Source organism: Chiloscyllium punctatum, chromosome 8, assembly GCF_047496795.1.
Source record: "Chiloscyllium punctatum isolate Juve2018m chromosome 8, sChiPun1.3, whole genome shotgun sequence".
Taxonomy (NCBI): Eukaryota; Metazoa; Chordata; class Chondrichthyes; order Orectolobiformes; family Hemiscylliidae; genus Chiloscyllium; species Chiloscyllium punctatum.
Genome location: NC_092746.1, coordinates 88,179,517 through 88,202,666, shown reverse-complemented (window position 1 = coordinate 88,202,666; position 23,150 = coordinate 88,179,517). Strand labels below are relative to the sequence as shown.

Here is a 23,150-nt window from a genome sequence, read left to right as displayed (position 1 = left end):
TAATCTCGAGGCATTGGGATCTTCCTATGCATCCTATTCATTCACATTCTAGAGTTACTAGCTATATTCCTTTGGATGTCTCAGGCATGCCCTTATCAAAACTGTCTAGAACAGGCTGTTCATCCTGTTTATCTCTTTTCTGCCATTTAGTGTTTTAATGCTGGGACAGGGGGCTACCTCGTTGTATTTGTAGGTCATCTTGTGTGAACAGACATGAACCATTTTGATATGAGCATGTATGGGCCACCCCCCCTACACCAGAGTTGAAATGGTGATTAAAAGGTTACGTAAGAAATCCCACTTCTATAGGAATTCAATGGTTAGCTATTAAACTGACTTCGTGGGCAGACCTTAAGCAAAAAAGCATTTGGAAAGTGAAATCTGGAACTGCATTCATCTCCACTATGTGTGTGTATATATATATATGTGTGTAATGTAATGTTAGTGTCTGTGGATGTTTGATCTTCTCACTTAATCGAAGTAGAATTTTCAGGTTATGCACCCAGTGTTAAGATTGGAGAATTATGGGCAATTAGCAAACAGTTTTTCCAAAGCTCACTCGTGGCATCTAAGTACTCTGAAGATTTAATCTGGGGAGTGCCAAATGTTAAACTTCTTAGAGCCAGTTAGTGAAGGAGGATATCACAGGACATCTTCACCCAGCTTTTGATTTATTCAGAAAATGAAATGCAATTTTCACTAAAAGTCCACCCCAATCTCAAGTTTGTACCTCTTTTTATGTGCATAAGTACTAATCTGATGAATACTCCCATTTGTGCGTAGAAGACTAACTTATACAATTAACAGATTGCCCTTTTACTTATTAAATAACACTTAACAAACATCTAGATGAGCAATACTTCAAAACAAAGCAAAGAGAAGAAAAAAATCTTCATGTTCTGTATAATACATTATATTGCTAGACACATCTCTTCTAGGGCCACCAATAATCTTTTGGTACAAGTACTTCTCAAGAAACAGTCAAATAATTGACTCTTTGCATCGAACCATTTTATTTTGGAAACTTCTTTAATTTAAACATCGGTTTCATGCTAGCAGTGTCAATCTTTAAACTTTTCTCACATATTACTCTTCTGGAGTGGACATTATCCCATAAGGAACATTTATGTATCCATTGTTTAATGGGAAAACTGTATTCATTGTACTCCTCCTATAGAATTAATCCTAAAATATTTGACACAACAATCCAGCAACCATTGTATTTACTCAAATCAGTGTTTCTCCAGCTATAGTATTTGTCGCAAGGCCTTTTTAGTTTCTTAACTTTACAACCCAAAATGCAATATTTGCTACATTCATCCACTAAAATTATTAAATCACCTTCATTTGAATATCCATCAGGAAGATTGGCGTGCGAAGCATTACACAAATAACTAATGCTCTTTAGATTGATAAATTCTTGATGTCACAAGGAATTAAGGGCTATGGAGAGAATGCGGGTAAGTGGAGTTGAAATGCCCATCAGCCATGATTGAATGGCGGAGTGGACCCGATGGGCCGAATGGCCTTACTTCCACTCCTATGTCTTATGGTCTTATGGTCATGCAAGGATGGAAATTTGAATATGCCTTTCTCCATTTTTGATACTTTAATGTTTTATTTTCCATTAAAACATCCTTAACCTGAGGATTGTTGATTCAAAGTCATTCCAGATATTTTTTGCTTCATGTTTATGTGGAGGTGTCGGTTGGACTGGGGTGGACAAAGTTAAAAATCACACTACACCAGGTTATAGTCCAATAGCTTTGTTCGGAAGTACAAGCTTTCAGAGCGCTGCTCCTTCGTTAGGTATCCAGAGGAGCAGTGCTTCAAAAACTTGTACTTCCAAATAAACCTGTTAGACTACAACCTGGTATTGTGTGATTTTTAACTTTGCTTATTGTTATGAAGGAGGTCCAAAATTTTGATTCAGCAACTGTGGAAGAATGCTAATATAGTTCCAAAACAAGGTGCTATGTGGATTGGAAAGGAATTTGCAAGTAATGGTTTCCTATGCACCAACTGCCCTGTCTTTTCGAGCAGTACTGATTTCAGATATGGATATTACTATCAGGCTTATTCTGCATTGCACCTTGTCGATGGTACATACTGCTACCACTGTTTATTCGTGGTGAAGGAAGTGAATGGTAAAGCTGGTAGCTGGATTTCTAATCAATGGACCTCTTTGTCCTGGATGGGGTTGAATCTGGATGGTTCAATATTGTTGGGGCTGCAACTATCCAGGCAAGTGGAGAGTAAATGATCACACTCTTGACTTGTAATTTGTAGATGGTGGACTGGCATTGGACAGCGATAAGGTAAATTACTAGTCACAGAATTCCTAGCCTCAGACTTGATTTCATAACCACAGTCTTTACTTGTTTGATCTGTCACTAATCTTTAAGGAAATGTGCATTTTTTCTTTCAATTTAATATTATCTTTATTTCTTCTTTAGAAAACCAGGGTGCACCCTTCACCTAGAGTCTTTCTTACTTACTGGATGTATGCTTGTAAGTGTTATGTAGTGTCTCCTTAAATGTCTTTAAGTAGCCAGCTCTATTTTCAAGTCATCACAACTGCCCTTATTTTAGTTTAAAACATTAGTCTTAGACCTTCAGTTCTTTACCTCAACTGAATGTGAAATTCATCATGTTACGATCTCTACTATCTAAGGGCATTTTGACAACGAGGCTATTACTTACCAGATCTAAAACATTCTATCTTCTGCTTGTCGCCAAAATGTGCTGCTGTAAGAAACTATCCGAAGAGCACTATACAAACTCATCTTCCAGGCACCGTGAGCCAGTTGGATTTGTCCAATCTTTATGTACATTAAAAACACAATTATTGCTGTACCTTCACAAGCACCCACTAGTTCTTGGGGTATAGCCTGTTTTACAGTGGTTACTGTGGGGGGCCTAAAGCTACTCCCACAAGTGACCAAGTAACTTTTTTTATCTCTACCTAAACTGATTTTATATCTTGATCTTTAGAACTCAGGTCATCTCTCTATATTATGCTAATGTCATCCTTAATTAACAGAGCTACCTCTACACCTGTTCCTAGCTTCCTGCTCTTCCATAATGTTTTGTATCCTTGAATATTTAGTTCCAATCTTTGTCATCTTGCAGCCATTTCTCTGTAACTCGTGTCTTGCCGCTTATGGAAGTAGGTTTGCTTCAGTATTGAAAAAAACAGAAAATGATGCTGAAAATTGTGCAATCATCAGCAAACATCCTTATTTCTGACTTTATGATAGAAGGGATGTCTTGATGAAGCACCTAAAAATGGGACATGATCTTGAGGAACACCACTAGGATATCCAGGGATGAGATCATTGACCTGGAACAACCACAATTTTTTTTGTGCAGAGTATGAATCTAAATAGATTGACCAGTTTTCTAGGGTCCCTTGACCCAAGGTCAAGGTCATTCAGTCAAGTGCTGCCTTGGCATCAAGGGCTATAACCTTCACCTGGCATCTTATGTTCAGCTCTTTTGTTCATAATTGTACTGAGGTCAGGAGATATGGCCCTGATAGAACCAGCTATTTATTAGATATTTAGTTGTTTCTTTCAGAGGATGTACCAAGTATTTGGTGTTCATTTCTCATTGCCCATGAATTCAGTAAAGAGGTTGGTGTTGGACTGGGGTGGACAAGGTGAGAAGTCACACGACACCAACTTATAGTCCAGTAGGTTTATTTGAAATCATAAGCTTTCAGAGCTTGCTCCTTTACCTGACCTTGAACTGAGTGGCGGGGCAGCACGATGGCTCAGTGGTTAGCACTGCTGCCTCACAGCACCAGGGATCCAGGTTCAATTCCAGCCTTGGGCAACTGTCTGTGTGGAGTTTACACATTCTCCATGTGTCTGCGTTGGTTTCCTCTGGGTGTTCCGGTTTCCTCCCACAGTCCAAAGATGTGCAGGTCAGATGAATTTGCCATGCTAAATTGCCCATAGTGTTAGGTGCATTAGTCAGAGGGAAATGGATCTTGGTGAATTACTCTTCAGAGGGTCAGTGTGGACTTGTTGGGCTGAAGGGCCTATTTCCGCATTGTAGAGAATCTAATCTAATCATACTGCTGTGTGTCTGGTGGCATGTATGTATAAATATATATACACTGCTGAAAAATGTGTTGCTGGAAAAGCGCAGCAGGTCAGGCAGCATCCAAGGAGCAGGAAGAAGGGCTTATGCCTTAAACGTCGATTCTCCTGCTCCTTGGATGCTGCCTGACCTGCTGCGCTTTTCCAGCAACACATTTTTCAGCTCTAATCTCCAGCATCTGCAGTCCTCACCTTCTCCCATATATATATCTACTGGACCAGATCAGGAAGGCAGATTTCCTTGATAAAAGGCCATTGGTGATACAGATATGATTATAACCACAGTCTACAATGGTTTTAGGTCGCTGAGATTATCTTTTAATTCCAGATTTTATTGATTTAATTCTAATTCCATGGACTGCTGTGATGGAATTCCAAAGCATTAGTCTGGACTTCTGTGTTACTGGTCCAATGACATTATCACTCGCCTCATTATCTCCCCCACAGCTTAATGATTAGTGCTTCTTGGTTGTGATCTCTTCCATCACATTGCTGATGATTGAGAGTAGACTGGTTATTATCAATTGCTGGATTTAATTTCTGTTACTTTTGTGGGCAGGCCATACCTGGACAAATTTCCACATTACTGGATATTTGCCAAAATTGTAGCTTATTGAAGGGATAAATTTGGTTCTGGAGATAAGTCTTAAGTAGTATTGTGAGAACACTCTCAGGACCAAGATCTTTGTCATATCCAGTATCTTATCAAGCTGTTTCTCGATATCATGTGGAATGAATCAAATTGACATTTTTGATGCTGGTGACCTTTGAAGGATACTGAAGAGGATAATCAACTCACCATTTCTGGCTAAGAGTAGTTGTATATGCTTCATTGTTGTCTTTTGCACTGGTGTGATGGGTTCCCACTTTTTTTTGGAATAGAGATATTTGTGAAGCCTCCTCCTCCTATTGGTTCACAAGAAATATTATAACGCAGAAGGAATAAATGACTTAATGCTATTCTTCTGCATTCTCCCTAGACCATGCACAATTTTCCTTTTTAATGTAAATATCTAAATTCACTTTTGATTATTTTAGTTGAACTTTAACTGCATTCTGAAGCACCTTAGCAAGTTGCTGCATGGAAACGTTTTTTCTCATATTACTTTTGCTGCTTTTGCCAATTAACTGAAAACCTGTGCCCTATGTTCTGAATCATGTTATGAAAGGGTACGGAATCTCCCCATTCGTTCTGTTCACACCCCTGATGACTTTGAATCCCTCCATCTAATCCTCTCTTAGCCATGTTACCTCAGTCCTAGTAGACTCAAAGATAGTCCCAGTTCCTCCAATCTATCTTTATAAGAAACTAACTATCTTCATCCCTGAAGCATTGTTTATCTGCCCACCAACATGCATGTTTCATAGTTTTGCTGTGTCATGGGAGCAGGATTAGCTCATTCAGCTCCTGAAGCCTGCTCTAGCACTTTAGGTCATGGGTAATTATGTACCTGAATACCATTAGATATGAACGATAAATGCTGGCATTGCCAGTGACACACATTGGATGAATGAATTTAATAAAACATTTTAAGGCATTGTATTGTTAGGCTGAAAGTACCCAATAGATTCTTTAACGTCTGATCAAAATGAATCAGACACATCAACGATCTCCTTGCATTCTTTAAGGTTTAAACCAAAGTAAGAGGCCAGTTATCTTAACCTTGTCAAAAATCCTAACATGGATTCTCCTAGTTCTTGAATTGCAAAGTAAAAACAAAAGCATCTCAGAATCAGAGGAGGGTTGGGATCTTAACATTCCTTCACAATGTCTGTCAATTCTTGCAAGATTTTAGTATCTGATGCCTCAGGGAAAGTTAGGCTCCTAATGGAAAAAGCTGCAACTCCACAGGCTGTCAGGAGAATTACTCATTGCTTTTTGTCTGCTGCAATCTCATTTGCCCAGAAAGTATGACACATTCTTTTCACATACTGGGCCTAGTCTTGATTGTCGGGTCGAGCAAGCCGCACTTTCTAAACAAAGTCATGATGTAAGAAATGCTGACCCTAACTCAAAGACGATTGTTGTGAGCGAGTTTCAGGATAGTGAAGATGGTATTTGGTATGCTTTCTTTTATTGGTCAGAGTATTGAGTACAGGACTTGGGAGGTCATGTTGCGGCTGTACAGGACATTGGTTAGGCCATTGTTGGAATATTGCTTGCAATTCTGGTCTCCTTCCTATCGGAAAGATGTTGTGAAACTTGAAAGGGTTCAGAAAAGGTTTACAAGGATGTTGCCAGGGTTGGAGGGTTTGAGCTATAGGGAGAGGCTGAACAGGCTGGGGTTTTTTTTCTGGAGCGTTGGAGGCTGAGAGGTTACCTTATAGAGGTTTACAAAATTGAGGGGCATGGATAGGATAAATAGACCAAGTCTTTTCCCTGGGGGCGGGGAGTCCAGAACTAGAGGGCATAGGATTAGCGTGAGAGGGGAAAGATATAAAAGAGTCCTAAGGGGCAACATTTTCACACAAAGGGTGGTACGTGTATGGAATGAGCTGCTCAAGGAAGTGATAGAGGCTGGTACAATTGCAACATTTAAAAGGCATCTGGATGGGTATATGAATCGGAAAGGTTTGGAGGGATATGGGCCAGGTGCTGGCAGGTGGGACTTGATTGGGTTGGCATGGACAGGTTGGACCAAAGGGTCTGTTTCCATGCTGTATATCTCTTTGACTCTATCATGCTTTACTCTAGTCGCCACTGAAATAACGCCACAGAATCTGGTATCGTGTCACTTAGTCACCCTTTATTTATACATAAACAGTCCTTGGACTTTAGTACTGCCTCTTCAGTTCAGCTGTCAGATTGTCAGCATCTCTGATGCTTCCCTTTTTTAAAATCTGTCAGCCAGGGCTCTCTGATTGAACCAGATTAACACCCCCAATCAGGAACTCATTCTGTGAGGTCCAGCTGACTGACCTTGTTACAATCACAACAAATCTAATTTATATTTATGCAAACTAATGAGTGAATTGTTAGCTTAAAATACGTTAGACAGGCCTTCTGTGGATGGAACTTGGATCTCTATCTCAGTTTCCACTGCACCGGTTTTGCAAACCTCAGTCCTCTGGTGAAAGGTCTACCGAGCAAGGAAAAGTCTGCAATAGTGATGCTATTCTGAATCTAATATTACGTGGTGTATTGCCATCTTTGGGTACTTCTCCCAAGCTTTCTGTTGTGAAAAAACAAATCCAGGTGTCGTTGCAAAACAGCATGTTCCCAAGTAAAGGTAAAGTCATTGCAGTTACATTCCAGCCAAAACAAGCTATTTTTACATTAGGCCTCCCTTTAACATATATTCCTTTAATTGCTTATTTCCTTGTCCAACTAATCTTGTTTGGAGATATACTTTTTAAGCCTAACACTACACTCCACCTTTGAATATCTTCAAAACAGATGATCAAGACCTTACATAAGCACATGCTTGTTGTCCTATAGTCACAAGCTGACTATGGACGTGATAAAGTTTAAAATTGGCTCATGTTTAACTGGTGACAGGTTATGCATGGACTTAAAGGATTCTCCAGCTGTTTCTTCACTTTAACCTATTTCTTCAGTATTTGCATCTGCCCCCTTCCCCCCACCAATTTCCAGTTGTAATTTTTACCTCCATCTCATCAATGCCACTCACTATTTTAAAGTCAGTTTTGTTGTGGATTATGTATCAGTGCCTTATCATATAAGCTGTGTTTTTGTGCTCTTCCAGGCCACACTAACCATTTTGTCAAGCAGGTGTTCTTGTTTGAAACCTGTTCTTCAGTATATTTTTGCTATGCATTTCTGCATTTTAGTTACTTCTGATGTAACAACAGCCTGTGCACACTTATATTGGTATCCCAACATTATGCCATGTATTCTTGACTTGCAGGCAATTTTTTCGAAAGATCAAAAGTTGATAGGGGTTGCTTATGTATCCGCCTCGTCTGGTTCCAGTGTTGCAGTTAGTGGGCAAATCATCCAATTTAGTTCCTTCAAAACAATCACATAGCAAAGGCTTGCGTATCTCTAAAAGAAAACTGTTAATTTTTATTTCATTCGATATATTACATCTAACTGTATGTAAATGACTCATTCCCATCTCCATTTGATGTTGTGTCACTTTTTCCCTGTTACTATTATTTTATTCTAAGTGTATCCCCATTAATTACCATTACAACTGGTTCAGGAGCTCTGGAGAAACCTTACCATCCAGAGTGGGAGAAAAAAAGACATGCATTCATAATTACTTTAAAGGATACAAACCAACATTATTCCTACGTGATTTCAAGCATTATTAAACTTTGCTTGTTTGGTCATTCTTATAAAAAGTCCTCAATTATATAATGTCCTCAAATGTAACTTGCTGGATTATATTCAAAATTATTCCAAATTCAAACTGGACAACAATTGACTCAAAGATTTCTTTGGGTCCAGCCCCAGTGTTGTTGGGCTGACAAGTTAATTAATTTCTTTCTAACAATTTATCCCATTTTATTCTGATACAAATTAAACCTACCTAGATTGTTTCTATTTGTTCTTGTTTTTAATTAAAATTTAAAGATTTAAATTTATTTGCCTTTTAAAATTGAATTGAATTTCTTATTGTGGACTTCAACTGGCAACTTATATCAAGTAATTTTATCGGTCTCAATTTCAGAAACAATTATGTCCATGCTTGGTGGTTTTCAGCAGTGCTGTTATATTGGAGATTCATAGTCAGTTGAGAGTTCTCCTAATTTTAAAGGCTTTGTCTCCACAAGACACTTTGCACCCTTTCTCTGTTCTTGAAACCTGTTCAACAAGAAAAAACAAAAATCACTCTGGCTCAGGATGAACCTATCTTGAACCTATGATCTTTTTGGATCTTTGTTTTAGTATTAATTTCAATCAAATATAAGGGATGCTCTCCTTATAACTGTTGGAGGAACTCCCTTTGAATACAATCCAATTTTCACAGAGGGCTTCTTTAAGTTCAAATGGGGGAAAGGGACTTGTCAGTCTCTTCCCTAACTGTGCCTAAGTGTCCTACTCCTTCATCTAACCCATCTAGCTCATGGTTGACATTACACACTGGCTTTGACTGCTACACAGGAATGGAACAGTTGGGGAAATGCTGTCAACTGAATTCTCAAGTTTACTTGCATTGTTGTACAAGGTAACAGTTCCAGCTGCTATCTGTTCACAGACTACTGTCTGGTATGTTTTGATCTTTGCTATATTAAAGGAGAAGTCCATTTCAACATCAGTTTCAACATCAATATCTAGTTGTCCAATGAACCCGCTGGGTGTACCTGCAATCTTTTCCTCATATTACACATAACGGGCACAGTGCTTTCCTGTTGGTAATCAGTTTTATCCTGCTGCTCTTCTACCAATTTCCGCAGCTTTCTATTTTGTTTATCCAACTGTAAAACACATAAATGGGCACCACAGGCTAAATTATTAAGGACACTTTCTAACTCGGGTGTTCCTTTCATAACGTCTTTCAATCATCTATCAAGGACGCATCATAATTACCATCGCATATTTCCCCATGTTCCAGTACACTTCCCACTGCTGGCGATCCTAAATTTTCCTTTAAACGATCTATCAGTCATATTTTGAAATATGCCAGTGACACAACAACTTCAGTTAAAGACTACTGCTTCTCATAGCTTCTCAAACTTAAAGTCAATTAAACCATTACTCCTGTGGTACATTAGTTAGTTAGAAAAAGAAAGAATACCACCATGACAACTGGTGATGGGTCACTGATATTAAATGAAAAACAAGCTGCCACCATGGAATATTTCAGTCTCCATAAAGTGGTGGTGGCAGCATCCTGCTCTTTAGCCAAGTTGGGGAACTTTTTCTCAGTCTTCCTCTCCTTTTTCCTTCATGAACATTTTGCTCAGACCCTCCTTACCAATTGTTAGGCTGAAAATGCCTAACAGGTTCTTTAAAGTCCGATCAAAATGTCTACAAGAAGGCAAGTGCATTTTGATATGAAGCAAATTTATTAGCTTAATGTAATTTAGATAAATGCAAACTAATGAGTGAATCTATTAGTTTAAACTACTTTAGACATATTCAACAAGTAAGTCTCACTGCCTTCTGCCCATTGGGGACTCCTGGGTGATGGCTGACAGTTGGACCTCTATCTCTGTTTGACACAACATTGGTGTTGTGAACCCCAGTACGATGGTGAATATCCATGACCCTGTCTAGTGAACCCTAGAGTCTGATGGTGAAAGGTTTTCCAAGCATTCCTTTGTGAAAAAAACAAGCCCAGATGTTGCTGCAAAACAGGCTGTTTTTACACTTTGCTTGTTTTTCATGTGTTTTTCTTTGCTTATTGCCATGCCCGATTAACCCTTAATGATTCATATTTAACAATCTGGTTTAGGGATATCATTTTTAAGCCTAATGTTATTTTGAAGGTAGAATTGTGCTAAATAAGGTGTTTGAGACTTAATAGATTTTGGTTCTGACCAGACATCTTCATCTGTTCAAAGGCTACATGACCCTTAATGTGCCAAAATGTTCAAAGCAGCATGAGGGAGATTGAAAACAAAAAAAAACTCTTCCTTTCAACTATGTATTGTCATTATCTATGATTCATTTAACAGAAAGTATATCTGAGTAATTTTCTCATTAATTAGTTGTTCACCAGTTTGTAAGATGGAGTGGAAATAGCACTGTTCAGGATTTTAATTTCTTTAACTTTCATCATGTGGGAGTGCCAAACTGCACAGAATTAGAACCTGTGACAAAATATGGCATGAGAAGTATACATAGAAGTAAGACTTTGAACAATGTGTAGACAACGAAGACAGTAATTTAGTGGTGGAAGGGTAGCATACACTACTTAGTGTAAGCATTGTCAGAAATGTCTGTCACACCTGAAGATTCAATTCATTTTTCTACATGCAGTACGTTTCACAAATATTTACTTGATTTCTGTTGGATTTCTAGGACTGAACACATATTAAAAGGATATCCTGATCTTTATCAGACCAAGTAAGTGTTCATTTTCAAGAGGAGATATGATGAGTGATTTGTATATTATATTTGATAAGCCATATTTTCAGCCAGAGAAAGTGCTTAAAAATGTATGTGCATACATAAAGTTTATTTCATGTTCTCAATGTCTAATGTACTTCACAGTCAAAATTTTCAGATCATGGAGAAAATTTGCCAACTGTGAGGGAGTTTATTAACCCCCTCTGTTTTATTTGAGGAATAATTTTGGTCAAGACACCACATTCTTTTGGGGGATTATAAGTCTTTGCAGTCGGGCTTGAACCTATAATTTTCTGATTCTAAAGTGAGACAGTTACCAGTGAGCCAAACTGACATAATAGCAAAGGGACACCTAAGAACACAATTATAAGTTCCAGCAAGAATGGGTATATCACGGAATATCTGTGAAGTCCTATTTTGATTGCTGCACTGACATAATATTTAAATCCTTTGTTTGACGTCATGCTAAGACATGGAAAGCAAGAAAGTAAGTGGATCAAAGCTTGAGCAGTGATGAATCAGTTTTCTTTTAAAAATCATAAACTTTTCCTGAGCAACATAATGCTAATACTTGTACAAAGGCCATTATAAAGAATGATACTCTGTACTACAACGTTTGAACATTTGGTACTATAATTTCCCATCACTTCAGAAGTCAGGCTCAACTGTGCATGTATACAAAGCAATGACCAAACGTGACTATGAGTACTGTATAGGGCAATAATTTGACAATGCGTACAAGCCAGGAAGCTCTGCATCTTCACAACATTGCAGGACATTTTTTTGTCAGAGACCTACAGAATATTAATACCCAGTCCAGGTTTTATGCTACAGTATGGAGGATATGATTTCTCGTTTACAAACCTGTTAGGCAGTCATGGACTGCAGATGAATGAAGGCTATCTTAAGAGTCACTGCTGTTGATTTGCACATGAAGAATGATCAGATAAGATCAAGAATAATTAGAGTGAGTAGCTTTTGTGTGTCATTTCTACCATATACAGCTAATACAGTTTAAAAAAAAGATACAGTGTTCCTCCAGGACAACCGAGGGTGCTACATGGACAGCACAAACCACACAATCGTACATGGCATAAAGTGCATAAGAAGTGCAAAGCACGCAAAAATGATAAATAATAGACATTTTTCTCACAGCAATTCAAAGTTGTGTAAAGAATTTCATATGGATAAGAATTTTCATAAGAATTTTCCAATCACACTGTGTTAAAGAGCCTGATGGCTTGGGTGAAGAAACTATAGCACAGTCTGGCCGTGAGAGACCGAATGCTCCGATATCTTTTACCAAAGATTGGGATCTTCGACAATGCTGTTAGCCTGTTGGATGCAGCGTTTGGTGTAAATGTCTGTATTGGAGGGAAGAGAGACCATAATGATCTTCTCAACTGTCCTTTTTATTGTTGTATGGTCTTACAATCCAAGACGCTGTAATACCCAAAACAGACAGTGATGCAGCAGTGCAGGGTACTCTCAGTGAACCCTCTGTAGAATATGGTGAGGATGGGGTGATGGGAGGCGGGCTTTTCTCCACCTGTGCAGAAAGTAAAGACGCTGCTGGGCTTTCTTAGCTGAGGGTCCAGGTGATATTCTTCACCAAGTGTACACCAAGTAATTTGGTGCTCTTCACTGTCTCCACGGGGAAGCCATCAATGTCCAGCAGAGAGTGGTCATTCCATGCCCCCCTGAAGTCAATGACCATCTCTTTCATCTTGTCCACGTTCAGAGACAGGTTGTTAGCTCTGCAGCAGTCCGTTAGCCACTGCATCTCCCCTCTGTACACTGATTCATCATTATTCTGGCATAAAATTCAGCAGAATATGGAAGAAAGCTGGAAAAAATTCTGTTGTACAAAAAGAATGAAAACCCATTGTTCTTACTTCTACATTAAGAGCCAGCCCTTACCAAACATTCTTCCACAGTTTGAAATATTAATAGCAGGAACTACCAGCACCTGATACCTCTATATCTTCTAAAACTACACACCAAGTTAAATCTGATTTGGTCTATTAAATCTTCACATGTTGCATCAAAGTTGGATGTTGTCTTTATCACTCCTTTACATCTTCCACTGATTTTTACCTCACTTTTCCTCAAAGCAGTGAAAAGCTCTGGGTTGTGAGTACTGATCCAAAAATATGGAGCATAATGGTACTATTTATTGAATATGCTCCCACTGTGAAGCTAAATCCCTTGCTTCAGCAAACAATTGAGCAGATGGAGTAGCTTTGTATAACATCTTTACTGATCCTGGAAAGAAAAGAATGTAATGGATGCTTTTACATTTAGTCTGGCAGTAGTAGATCCACAGAATCTCCACAATAGTCTATATTTGACTTCCAAGAGATTTTTCTATTCTCCAAATGGTTCTAAGGTTTATAAAAAGAACTCAAATTAAATTCATCTGTAAACATACAAACCCTTTTAAACAATGCTGCATTTTCATTTGCTGATTAGAAACTGTTTGTGACTTTGTTAATATTTGGATTGAAATTAATCTCCATTCATATTTCTGTTTCTATTCCATTAGCCTGGGAATAAAAAAGGCTTTGAAATTTTGCCTGAAAGTGCTGATTGGTAAATGGATGTCATTAACAATGACATTATAACTCATCTATTTTCTCACTAATTTTTAGATTAATGGAATTGTTCAGAGCAAAGTTGGGCTTGATTGGACATGATAATAATGATGACTATTTGATTGCCTACTTGTTGAAGGTAAGTATATTGTCTCACTAAATTTGAGACCATATGTTCAGCTACCTCTATTGTTTTTCCCCTTCATTGCACAATAAGCCAAATAGTCCTGCATGCAAACCTTGCTAAGTTCTGAAGCTTTATCTTTCTCTATCTCACCTTGAGTCCTGTGAACTCATTTTATTTATAGCACCTTTTTTTGCACTTTGGCCTTATTCCCACTAAACTACTGTCAATGAACTTTCCTCTTGACTTCCATGTTAGCTTCTATCGTTAAAACCTTCCTCCCATAGTATTCAAAGTTGGCACCCTTATTCTGAATATCTCACTCTAAAATTATGTGTTTGACAGGAATTGGGCTGAGGAGAAATGTGTGGCTGTTGAAATAGAGGTATAAGTGCTAAAACCTAAGCAATGCTTAAGTGCACACTGGAAATTTTTGCAGGACCTTAAAAGGCAGTAAAAAGTTGTCTTTTTTCATTTAAGGCAAAACAGGGCTTGACTTTGCCACGTCAGAGAGACTCTGCCGATCTTTAAAAATAGTAGATGGGAAGTGATTTCATTCCCATTCTTGACATTGCCAATTTTTGGGTGGAAGGGTGTAGGGAACAAGTCTGCACCTTGCATTATGAAGCTTGCCTGAGAGCCTGGGCTTCTATTAGTTTGTTCAAGTAGCCACCGCAAAAGGGAAACATTGTCTGGATCCTTCCACATCCGGCAGAGATTTTCATCTATACTTTGAAAGTATGTCACACTGACTAAGACATCTGGGCTAACTCCAAGTATATTTTATGACAATTTATCCAAGCGCCTCATCTACTGTGTCCATTGATCTCAATGTGGTCTCTTCTATATTGGGCAAACAGGACACCAGTGTTTTCACTTATGTTTTCTTTTCATTAGTTTAGTATTTATTTTTACAAGATAAGCAGGTGTATTTTGATAGCTGGTTAGTGCACACCATTATAGGGTTGTAGTAGCAGCAGTTAATTTTTTTTAAAATTCTGAACAACTTAAGTTTTTTAAAACATGCCATTTTACTATAGGGTTCACTAGTTATATTAAGAGACTACTGAGAGTTGGTGGAGGGGTATGGGTTGGCGTGGGATACATGAAGGGCTATTGGCTGTGTTCAGATGCATGGATTTAAATGGACAGTATGAGATGCCAATGAGAGAGGATGAGGGGGCAAGATTTGTCATGGAAAAGGGCATGGGACTGGGTGAGGGTCTGAGGGCCTGTTATTGAATGAAACACCTGCAAGGAGTGGAGGGGCACCTTTGTGTCCACCTTGAACTGTTTCTAAGGGCAGTGGATCTGTCTCCAGTATACCCCCACTCCCCAAAAACAAAAATTGTGTCTTTCAAGGCACTACTTCCTGGGCGGAGTACCACTGGGCTGGGAGATTTCCTGACTACTGCGCCCCACCTATAACGTTAAATATCCAGTGTCTTCAAATAGAGGATGCTGAAATTGTCATAAAATATACTTGGAGTTAGCCCAGATGTCTTGGTCAGTGTGACATGCTTTCAAAGTATAGAGACCTAGAGAAAGACATGCTGTGATTGGAGAGGCAGAAAAATTACACTTGGGAGAGCAGAATGCTAAAAGAGTTGATGTTTTTTGATTGAAAAGAACAAGGTTAGAATTTTTGGAAATTTAGAACCAAAGCGCCAGTGGAATCCAGCTGGAGTGAAATGACTTTCAAAATACCCTGAAAAGCCTACAAAAAATGGCAGGAGAAGGGAGCCTACTAAGAAAAGCCAGGATGGGTTTAGTCTTGAATCTATAAGGTCACATCTCTGAGAAGTTGCTTACATTTTCTTCTCAGAACCTGAGAACCCGTGGATCTAATGAGGGACCCCTCATCCACGGCCCTCCACCACCCCACACTCCAGTCCTGGCACCTTCCCCTGTGTGTAAAACCTGTGCCCACACCTCCCCTCTTACCTCCATGCAAGGCTCCAAAGGATCCTTCCACATCCAGCAGAGATTTTCCTGTGCATCCAAACGCCTCATCTACTGTGTCCATTGATCTCAATGTGGTCTCTTCTGTATTGGGCAAACAGGACACCAGTGTTTCAGAGAACATCTCTGGGACACACACATTAAATACCCCCACCACCCTGTGACAGACCACTTCAAAACCCCTCCCACTCCGGCAAGTCCATGCAAGTCCTTGGCCTTCTCCACTGCCAAATCCTAGCCAGCTGACAACTGGAGGAAGAACACCTCATCTGCTGCCTTGGGACCCTCCAACCAGAAGGACTCAATGTGGATTTCATCAGTTTCCTCATCTCCTTTGACCCCCCCCCCCCCCATTCCTGATGAAAAGCTAATGCTTGAATCGATTCTCCTGCTCCTTCAGATGCTGCCTGATCGGCTGTGCTTTTCCAGAGCCACACTTTTTTACTCTGATCTCCAGTATCTGCAGTCCTCACTTTCTCCTCATGTTTAGTCTGTGTTGATTTTAGTTTGTTTATTGCAGTAAAACCTTAAAATAGGAATTCTCACGCAATTCATCTTGATGGATGCCTGGAAGTTTTTTTTAAAAATGTTATTGATTCCTATGGCAATTGCAACAAGGCATCCTTATTTTTTTAATAATTTTCTTTAAAATAATAGATACTTATTTCATGCATTTTAAAATACAGAAGCATGTAATCTTTTAGTACCATTTCTTGTGCTTTGGTAATTTCTCTGACAGCAGAAACTTAAAGCTATCAATACTTTTAAAATAAATAGAGTTGTGCTGGAAGTACCTCTTTCATTTTTATAGCTGATGGAAGATACAAGAGCAGACTTCACGATGACATTTCGTCAGCTTAGTGAGATTACACAACAACAACTTGTGGCTAACAGCATTTCTGAGGTAAATGGTATGGTCATGTTTACTTTCCACACAAGTGAACCAATTTTAACTTTGTCCACTTGGAAAGGCAGTAGATTCCTGCTTTGATTTGACAGGTTGATCCCTAGAAATGTGATAGAGGCCCAACTCAACATTTGATCTGAAGCCTGTACATAAAAACCTGGACATGATTTCCTCACCAGGTTAACCTTGGAAGTAACTGAGGAAGAGGAGTATGCTTCTGAACCCCAGGTATAAATCTTGGGCTTCCACAACCCTGCGCTACTATTGTCATTAGCCCGTTCTTGCAAACCCTTTGGTAGCAACTGTGACATGGAGATTAATCTTGACTACTGACAGACATTATTGCACCTTATTGGAGATAGTCATTGCCTATCATTTCTGTGGTGTGAACATTATTTGCCATTTTGAACATTAAAAGCTAAATCATTCTAGACTCATTTTTTTCTACAAAGAAAGTTCCAACCTCCCTGTGCTGGATATGCTTCCCAATTGCTAATCACTCCCGTGTCAATAATCTCCAGGCAGTTCCTTGCCACCTAATGTTGATCAGCATCACTTAAGGTGGTTTGAAGCAAGAGGTTGATACAGACCGTAAAGATAAAGTCAAACTGTCTCTGGCATCTTGCTCTGGAGTGTTATGCGTGTTTCATTTTTAAAATTAGTCATTAAAACATAAAATTCTGCAAGTAGATTGTGGCAGCTTTACCCTTAAATCTGTGTGGTTAACTAATCAGAATTGATGAGCAATTTTTGATGTAATGACAAAATGCAATAATGTAAAAGACATTTAATTCTATTTTCATAATAGAAGACACAAATATCATTTTGGAAATAATGTGGAATCAAGGATCAGTTGAGAATCAGAAACTTAAAGAAATCATTATGAGTAAAGAACATACTTGACAAATTAATGGGTCCAAGATTGACAAGTCCACTGGACCTAGTGACCCGCATTCTGGGCTGAAAAATGGCAAATAATGTTCACACCACAGAAATGATAGGCAATGACTATCCCCAATAAGATGCAATCTAACCTCTGCCCCTTGATAATTCAATGGCTTACCATCATTTTCCCACTATCAACGTCTTGGGGGTTACCATTGATCAGAAGCTCAACTAGACTCACCATATAAGTGGCTACAAGAGCAGGTCAGAGGCTAGGAATACTGCAGCGAGTAACTCACCACTTGTCCAGCATTTACAAGGCTCAGGTCAGGACTGTGATTAGTTATTTCCCACTTGTCCGGACGGTGCAGCTCCAACATCTTCCAAAAAGCACAGTGTTTCAGTGGTTAGCATTGCTACCTCACAATGCCAGGGACTGGGGTTCGATTCCAGCCTCAGGTGAATGTCTGTGTGGAGTTTACACATTCTCCCTGTGAATGTGTGGGTTTCTACTAGGTGCTCCAGCTTCCTCCCACAGTCCAGAGATGGGCATGTTAGATGGATGGGCTACGCTAAATTACCCCTAGTGTCCGTGAATGTGCAGGCTAGATGGAATAGCTATGGGGATGCACAGTTACAGGGATAGAGTCAGGGAGTGAGTCTGGGTGTGATGCTTTTCAGAGGGTTGGTGTGGATCCAATGGGCCAAATGGCCTGCTTCCACACTAGGGATTCTATGACTATCCAAGAGAATGCAGACTGCTTGATTGGCATCACATCACAAATATCCACTGCCTCCACCACCAATGTGCAGTAGCAGCAGTGTGTATTATCTATAAGATGCACTGCAAAAGTTTGCCAAAGTTTGTTAGCCAATACCTTCCAAACCCACGACCTCGAAGTGCAAGGGCAGTAGACACATAGAAACACCATCATCAACAACTTCCCCTCCAAGCCACTCACCACCCTGAATTGAAAATGTATTACTGGGTCAAAATCCTGGAATTCGCTCCCTGATGGCATTGTGAGTCTATCTACAGCACATAGACTGCAATGGTTCAAAAGGTTAGGTCACCACCACCTTCTCAATGGCAACTAGGAATAGGCAATAAATGCTAGTCAGCCAACTAAGCCTACAACTGATTCCCTGATCAATATTACAACTCTATTCATACCAATTCCCTCTCTATACCTCTTGCCATGTCTTGCCTGAAGATTCTATATCCTGAACTATGAAATTGCCAATCCTTCCCCTCTCTTCACAATGTCTCAATGATAGCAATAACATCATACCCCCCCATGTGTTAATTTGTGTCCTCAACTCATCTGCCTTGTTTGTCACACTCCTCGCATTCCAACCTTGCCAAACCTTGCCCTGTGTCTGAAACAAAAAAAAACAAAGAACTGTGGATGCTGGAAATCAGAAACAAAAACAGAACCTGCTGGAAAAGCTCAGCAGGTCTGGTACCATCTGTGGAAAGAAACCAGAGTTAATGTTTTAGGTCCTTTGTATCTTAACTAGCCTATAATTTCTATATCACCTTGATTTCCTTGCTAACTCTTATAATTTTGGCTGTTCATCTCCCCCTGCTGACCCTTCTCTCAGGATACCACCCCCCGCCAAGTTAGTTTAAATCCTTCCTAATCGCTAACAAACCTCTCTGCAAGGATCCTGGAACCATTTTAGTTGAATAGAATATTAGAGTAATACCTGGAAAAGGTGGGGGGTGGGGGGGGGGGTTTCCCATATAAGGAAACGTTTGGTGTTTTAGGCTTGTGTAATTTGATTGACAAATGTAAGTCCTGAAGATTCTTAACAAGGTAGATGTGGAGAGGATGGTCCCTCTTATAAGGGAATCAACATCTGGGGTGCATAGCTTAAAAATCAGGGGTCTACATTTAAAACAGAGCTGAAGCAGAAACATTTCTAAGGATGGAGAGACTGTGGAACTGTCTTCCTGAAAAGATAGTTGAAATAGAATCTCTGTATATTTTAAAGACAGAGATGGAAACACATTGAAGGTTTACCAAGGATTGGTGTGAATGTAGTTTTAAGGTTACAGTCAGATTAACCATGATCCTAATGAATGATGGAGCAGGCTCCAGGGGCTGAATTAGTCTACTTGTGCTTCGTATGTTTGTTTCTTGATTTCATGTGGAGTAAATGGAATTGGTTTAAGGTTGGCATTTGTGATGTCAGGGATCCAAGGTGGAAGCAATTATCACTGAAGGTTGATGGAAATACTTCTGCTTTTCCTTTTGCACGGATGCATTGGTTTCCCCATCATTAAGGATGGGACATTTGTGGACTCTTTACCTCATCCTAATTATTAACTTGTCCTCCACCATTCACGACTGAATGTGGCAGACTGCTTAGGTTAAATCTGATCTGTTGGTTGTGGGATTACTTAACCCTGTCTATTGCATGCTGCTTAAGAATAAACCAGACATTTTTCGGTTGAAAAGCTGTAATTAGCTGTATGAGAAATATCATAAATTACATTATGAATTTGATTGAGAAGGCTAAGTGTAATATATATATGATTACCGATGATTATATGTTAGGTGAGAACGTAGGCAGTTAAAAGGATGGAAAGAAGTTCTGGAGTGATACAGGTAGATTGGGTTATTGCAAAGTCATTGCAGATGGAATATAGTATGGCTATGATCATTTCTCCATCTTGATAGGAAAAATAAATGACGAGGATACATTTTTTATTGGTGAGTCAAGAATGCTTGCCTTGAGGGACCTTGCATCTTTCTACATGAATCACAAAAAGTTAAAATGCAGTCGCAACAAAAAATTAAGAAGAAATGGCATGTTAGCTTTTTTTTACAAAACAATTAGAATGAAGGGAAAGGAAGTCTTCCTATAATTATGCATGCCATTGTTGGGGCAACACTTGGAGTGCTGTGTGCAGTTTTGAGTGCCTCATTTAGGGAAATATTTATTTGTCCTTGAAGGATTACAACAAAGATTCACAAGACTAGTTCTTAGAATGAGGGGTTGACCTATGATTCGAGATTGAGTAGACAAAGCCTGTACTCCCTCATGTTTAGAAGAATGGAGGGTGATTTAATTTAAATATTCTTAAGGGCTTTGTAGGATATGTGCCAAGAGGCTGGGGAATACAAGTCATGGGATCACAGTTTCAAGATAAAGGATTGTCTATTTTGAACTAAGATGTCAAGCATTTTCTTTACACATTAGCTTGTGAATCTTAGGAATTCCCGACCACAGTGAGCTGTGGATCTCAGTTGTTTTAGCACATTCAAGATAAGGGTTGATAGATTGTTGAATACCATGGTAATTAAGGATAGAGGAATAGTGAAGGAAGGTGGAATTAAGTTAGAAGATCAGCCAAGATTATCTTGAATGTTGGAGCAGGTTTAAATGACCAAATAATCTATCCTGACGTACACATATTCCTACTTCTTACTCTCTTATTTTTAAAATATGGTTTGAAGAACATGATGTTCTATTATTATTGCAGATATTTATGTATTAAATTGCCAGTATAATTAAACTGTATTTCTTCTGATATAGGAATACTGGGCCATTCAAGACCTCGCAAGACACAAGAAGTTCTCATACTGGATTAAACTGTACTTGTCAAGGTTGAATAGGTAGGAATTTATTTGCACTCCAATCTCTTGAAGTGCTTCTGTTGAGATATTATTGGAAGTACAATGAATCCAGTTTCTGTATCAATAATTCCATCTACCAGTCCTCTTTAGCAAATAGGATTGAATTTACCCATTTGAAGTTAAAGAATGGTGATAAGCAACTTGGATGGTGTACTGGAATGAGTGTGCTGGGCCGAGTTCTCTCACATGATCACCATTTTTCACCCAGAGAAAGCAAGATGTTGCATGGTTACTCAGTGAATTGTATGTTGAGTGAGCTGGAAGCTCTTGACACTATTGAGAATCTCCAGATTCAAAGACTCCAGTGTCATACTTAAAGGCCAGCTGAATAACACTTCAGGAGTTGCAAGCCAGGAAGTACCTCTCAGACTGTGGTAACCACCCCTAGCAATGGGTCTGAAGAAGGCCAAACTAACCACAGGTTTTAAGGATGCTACTCTGCAGGTGTTGCTCAACAGGGTCACTGAGATTAAGTCAGTCCTCTTCCAAACAGCTCACCGTCGCACCAATATGAGAGTAAATCTGAACATGGATTAGCACTAAGGCCACGATAACTCAGATGGCCAGTAGAGTCAGATTAAAGCAAATTATTTCCTTCACACCCCAGTGGAGTCTGTATTATTTTTCACTGATGGGCCATCACTCGCTCTAACTACTATTGAAAATGCATCTCACCAAGGCTGATAGACTACAAGCTTGAACATCACATACTTGATGACCTCTCAAAGTCTCAACCTCATCCACTTAAACTACTAAGCCTTCCTGCCCACAGTGTTTCCTACACATTCACTAAGGATGCCTCACCACGTCTCATGATTACACTTGATTACCATCTGTTCCTGTTATAACATTTCCATTATACTCAGGACTTCTGTTTATCTCATTGCAGGAATACAGAGACACCAATGGCCCACCAATCTGGTGAACAATGCCGTGCTCAGCTCTGATAAGCACCAACATTAACACATTACTCTGAATAAGCTTCTCTTTATCTTCACCAACCAGTTACTTCTCTTATACAGGCATTACTTGCATCAGGGAACCTTAGGCTAGAAGAGGCCACAGGTTCACTGGCAGTACTACTTCCAAGGAGGTGTGTGACCCTTCAGAAGATGCACCAGCAAAGTGTTAGAACAAAGAACAATGAAAATTTACAGCCCAGGAATAGGCCCTTCAGCCCTCCAAGCCTGAGCCAATCCAAATCCACTGTTTAAACCTGTCACCCAATTCCTAAGCATCTGTATCCCTCTGCTCCCCACCTACTAATGCATCTGTCCAGACACATCTTAAATGAAACTACCATACCTGCCTCTGCTGACAATGCGTTCCAGACACCCACCACCCTCTGTGTAAAGTACTTGCCGTGTATCCCCCCCTTAAACTTTTCACCTCTCACTTTTAAAGCGTGACCTCTCATTATTGAATCCTTCACCCTGAGAAAAAGCTTATCTCTATCTACTCTGTCTATACCCTTCATGATTTTCTTGACCTCAATCAGGTCCCTCCTCAATCTCCTTTTTTCTAATGAAAATAATCCTAACCTATTCAACCTGTCTTCATAGCTAGCACTTTCCATACCAGGCAACATCCTCGTAAACCTTCTCTGCACCCTGTCCAAAGTGTCCACATCTTTTTGGTAATGTGGCAATCAGAACTGTACACAGTATTCTGAATGTAGTCGAACCAATGTCTTGTACAATTTTAACATGATCTGTCAGCTGTTACACTCAGTACCCCGTCGGATGAAGGCAAGCATACCATATGCCTTCTTGACCACTCTATCAACCCGTGCAACATCCATTAGGGTACAATGGACCTGTGCTCCCAGATCTCTCCGCTCATCAACTTTTCCCAAGGCCCTTCCATTTACTGTATAATTCGCTCTAGAATTACACTCATCAAAATGCATCACCTCACATTTGCTTGGATTGAACTCCATCTGC

General features: G+C 39.5%; 1 protein-coding gene across 4 annotated transcripts in view; it reads left to right on the top strand.

Annotated features, from left to right (window-relative positions):
• LOC140480721 (protein adenylyltransferase SelO-like) overlaps window positions 1–23,150 on the top strand; it is a 103,430-nt gene that overhangs the window by 75,764 nt on the left and 4,516 nt on the right. For 3 of the 4 annotated variants that reach the window (XM_072575992.1, XM_072575990.1, XM_072575989.1), the window contains 4 exons: window positions 11,041–11,085; window positions 13,740–13,821; window positions 16,580–16,672; window positions 21,107–21,186. In XM_072575992.1, the coding sequence (XP_072432093.1) occupies window positions 11,041–11,085; window positions 13,740–13,821; window positions 16,580–16,672; window positions 21,107–21,186 (300 nt within the window). The remainder of the gene's footprint in view (window positions 1–11,040; window positions 11,086–13,739; window positions 13,822–16,579; window positions 16,673–21,106; window positions 21,187–23,150) is intronic. The other variant, XM_072575991.1, reaches the window with a different exon arrangement.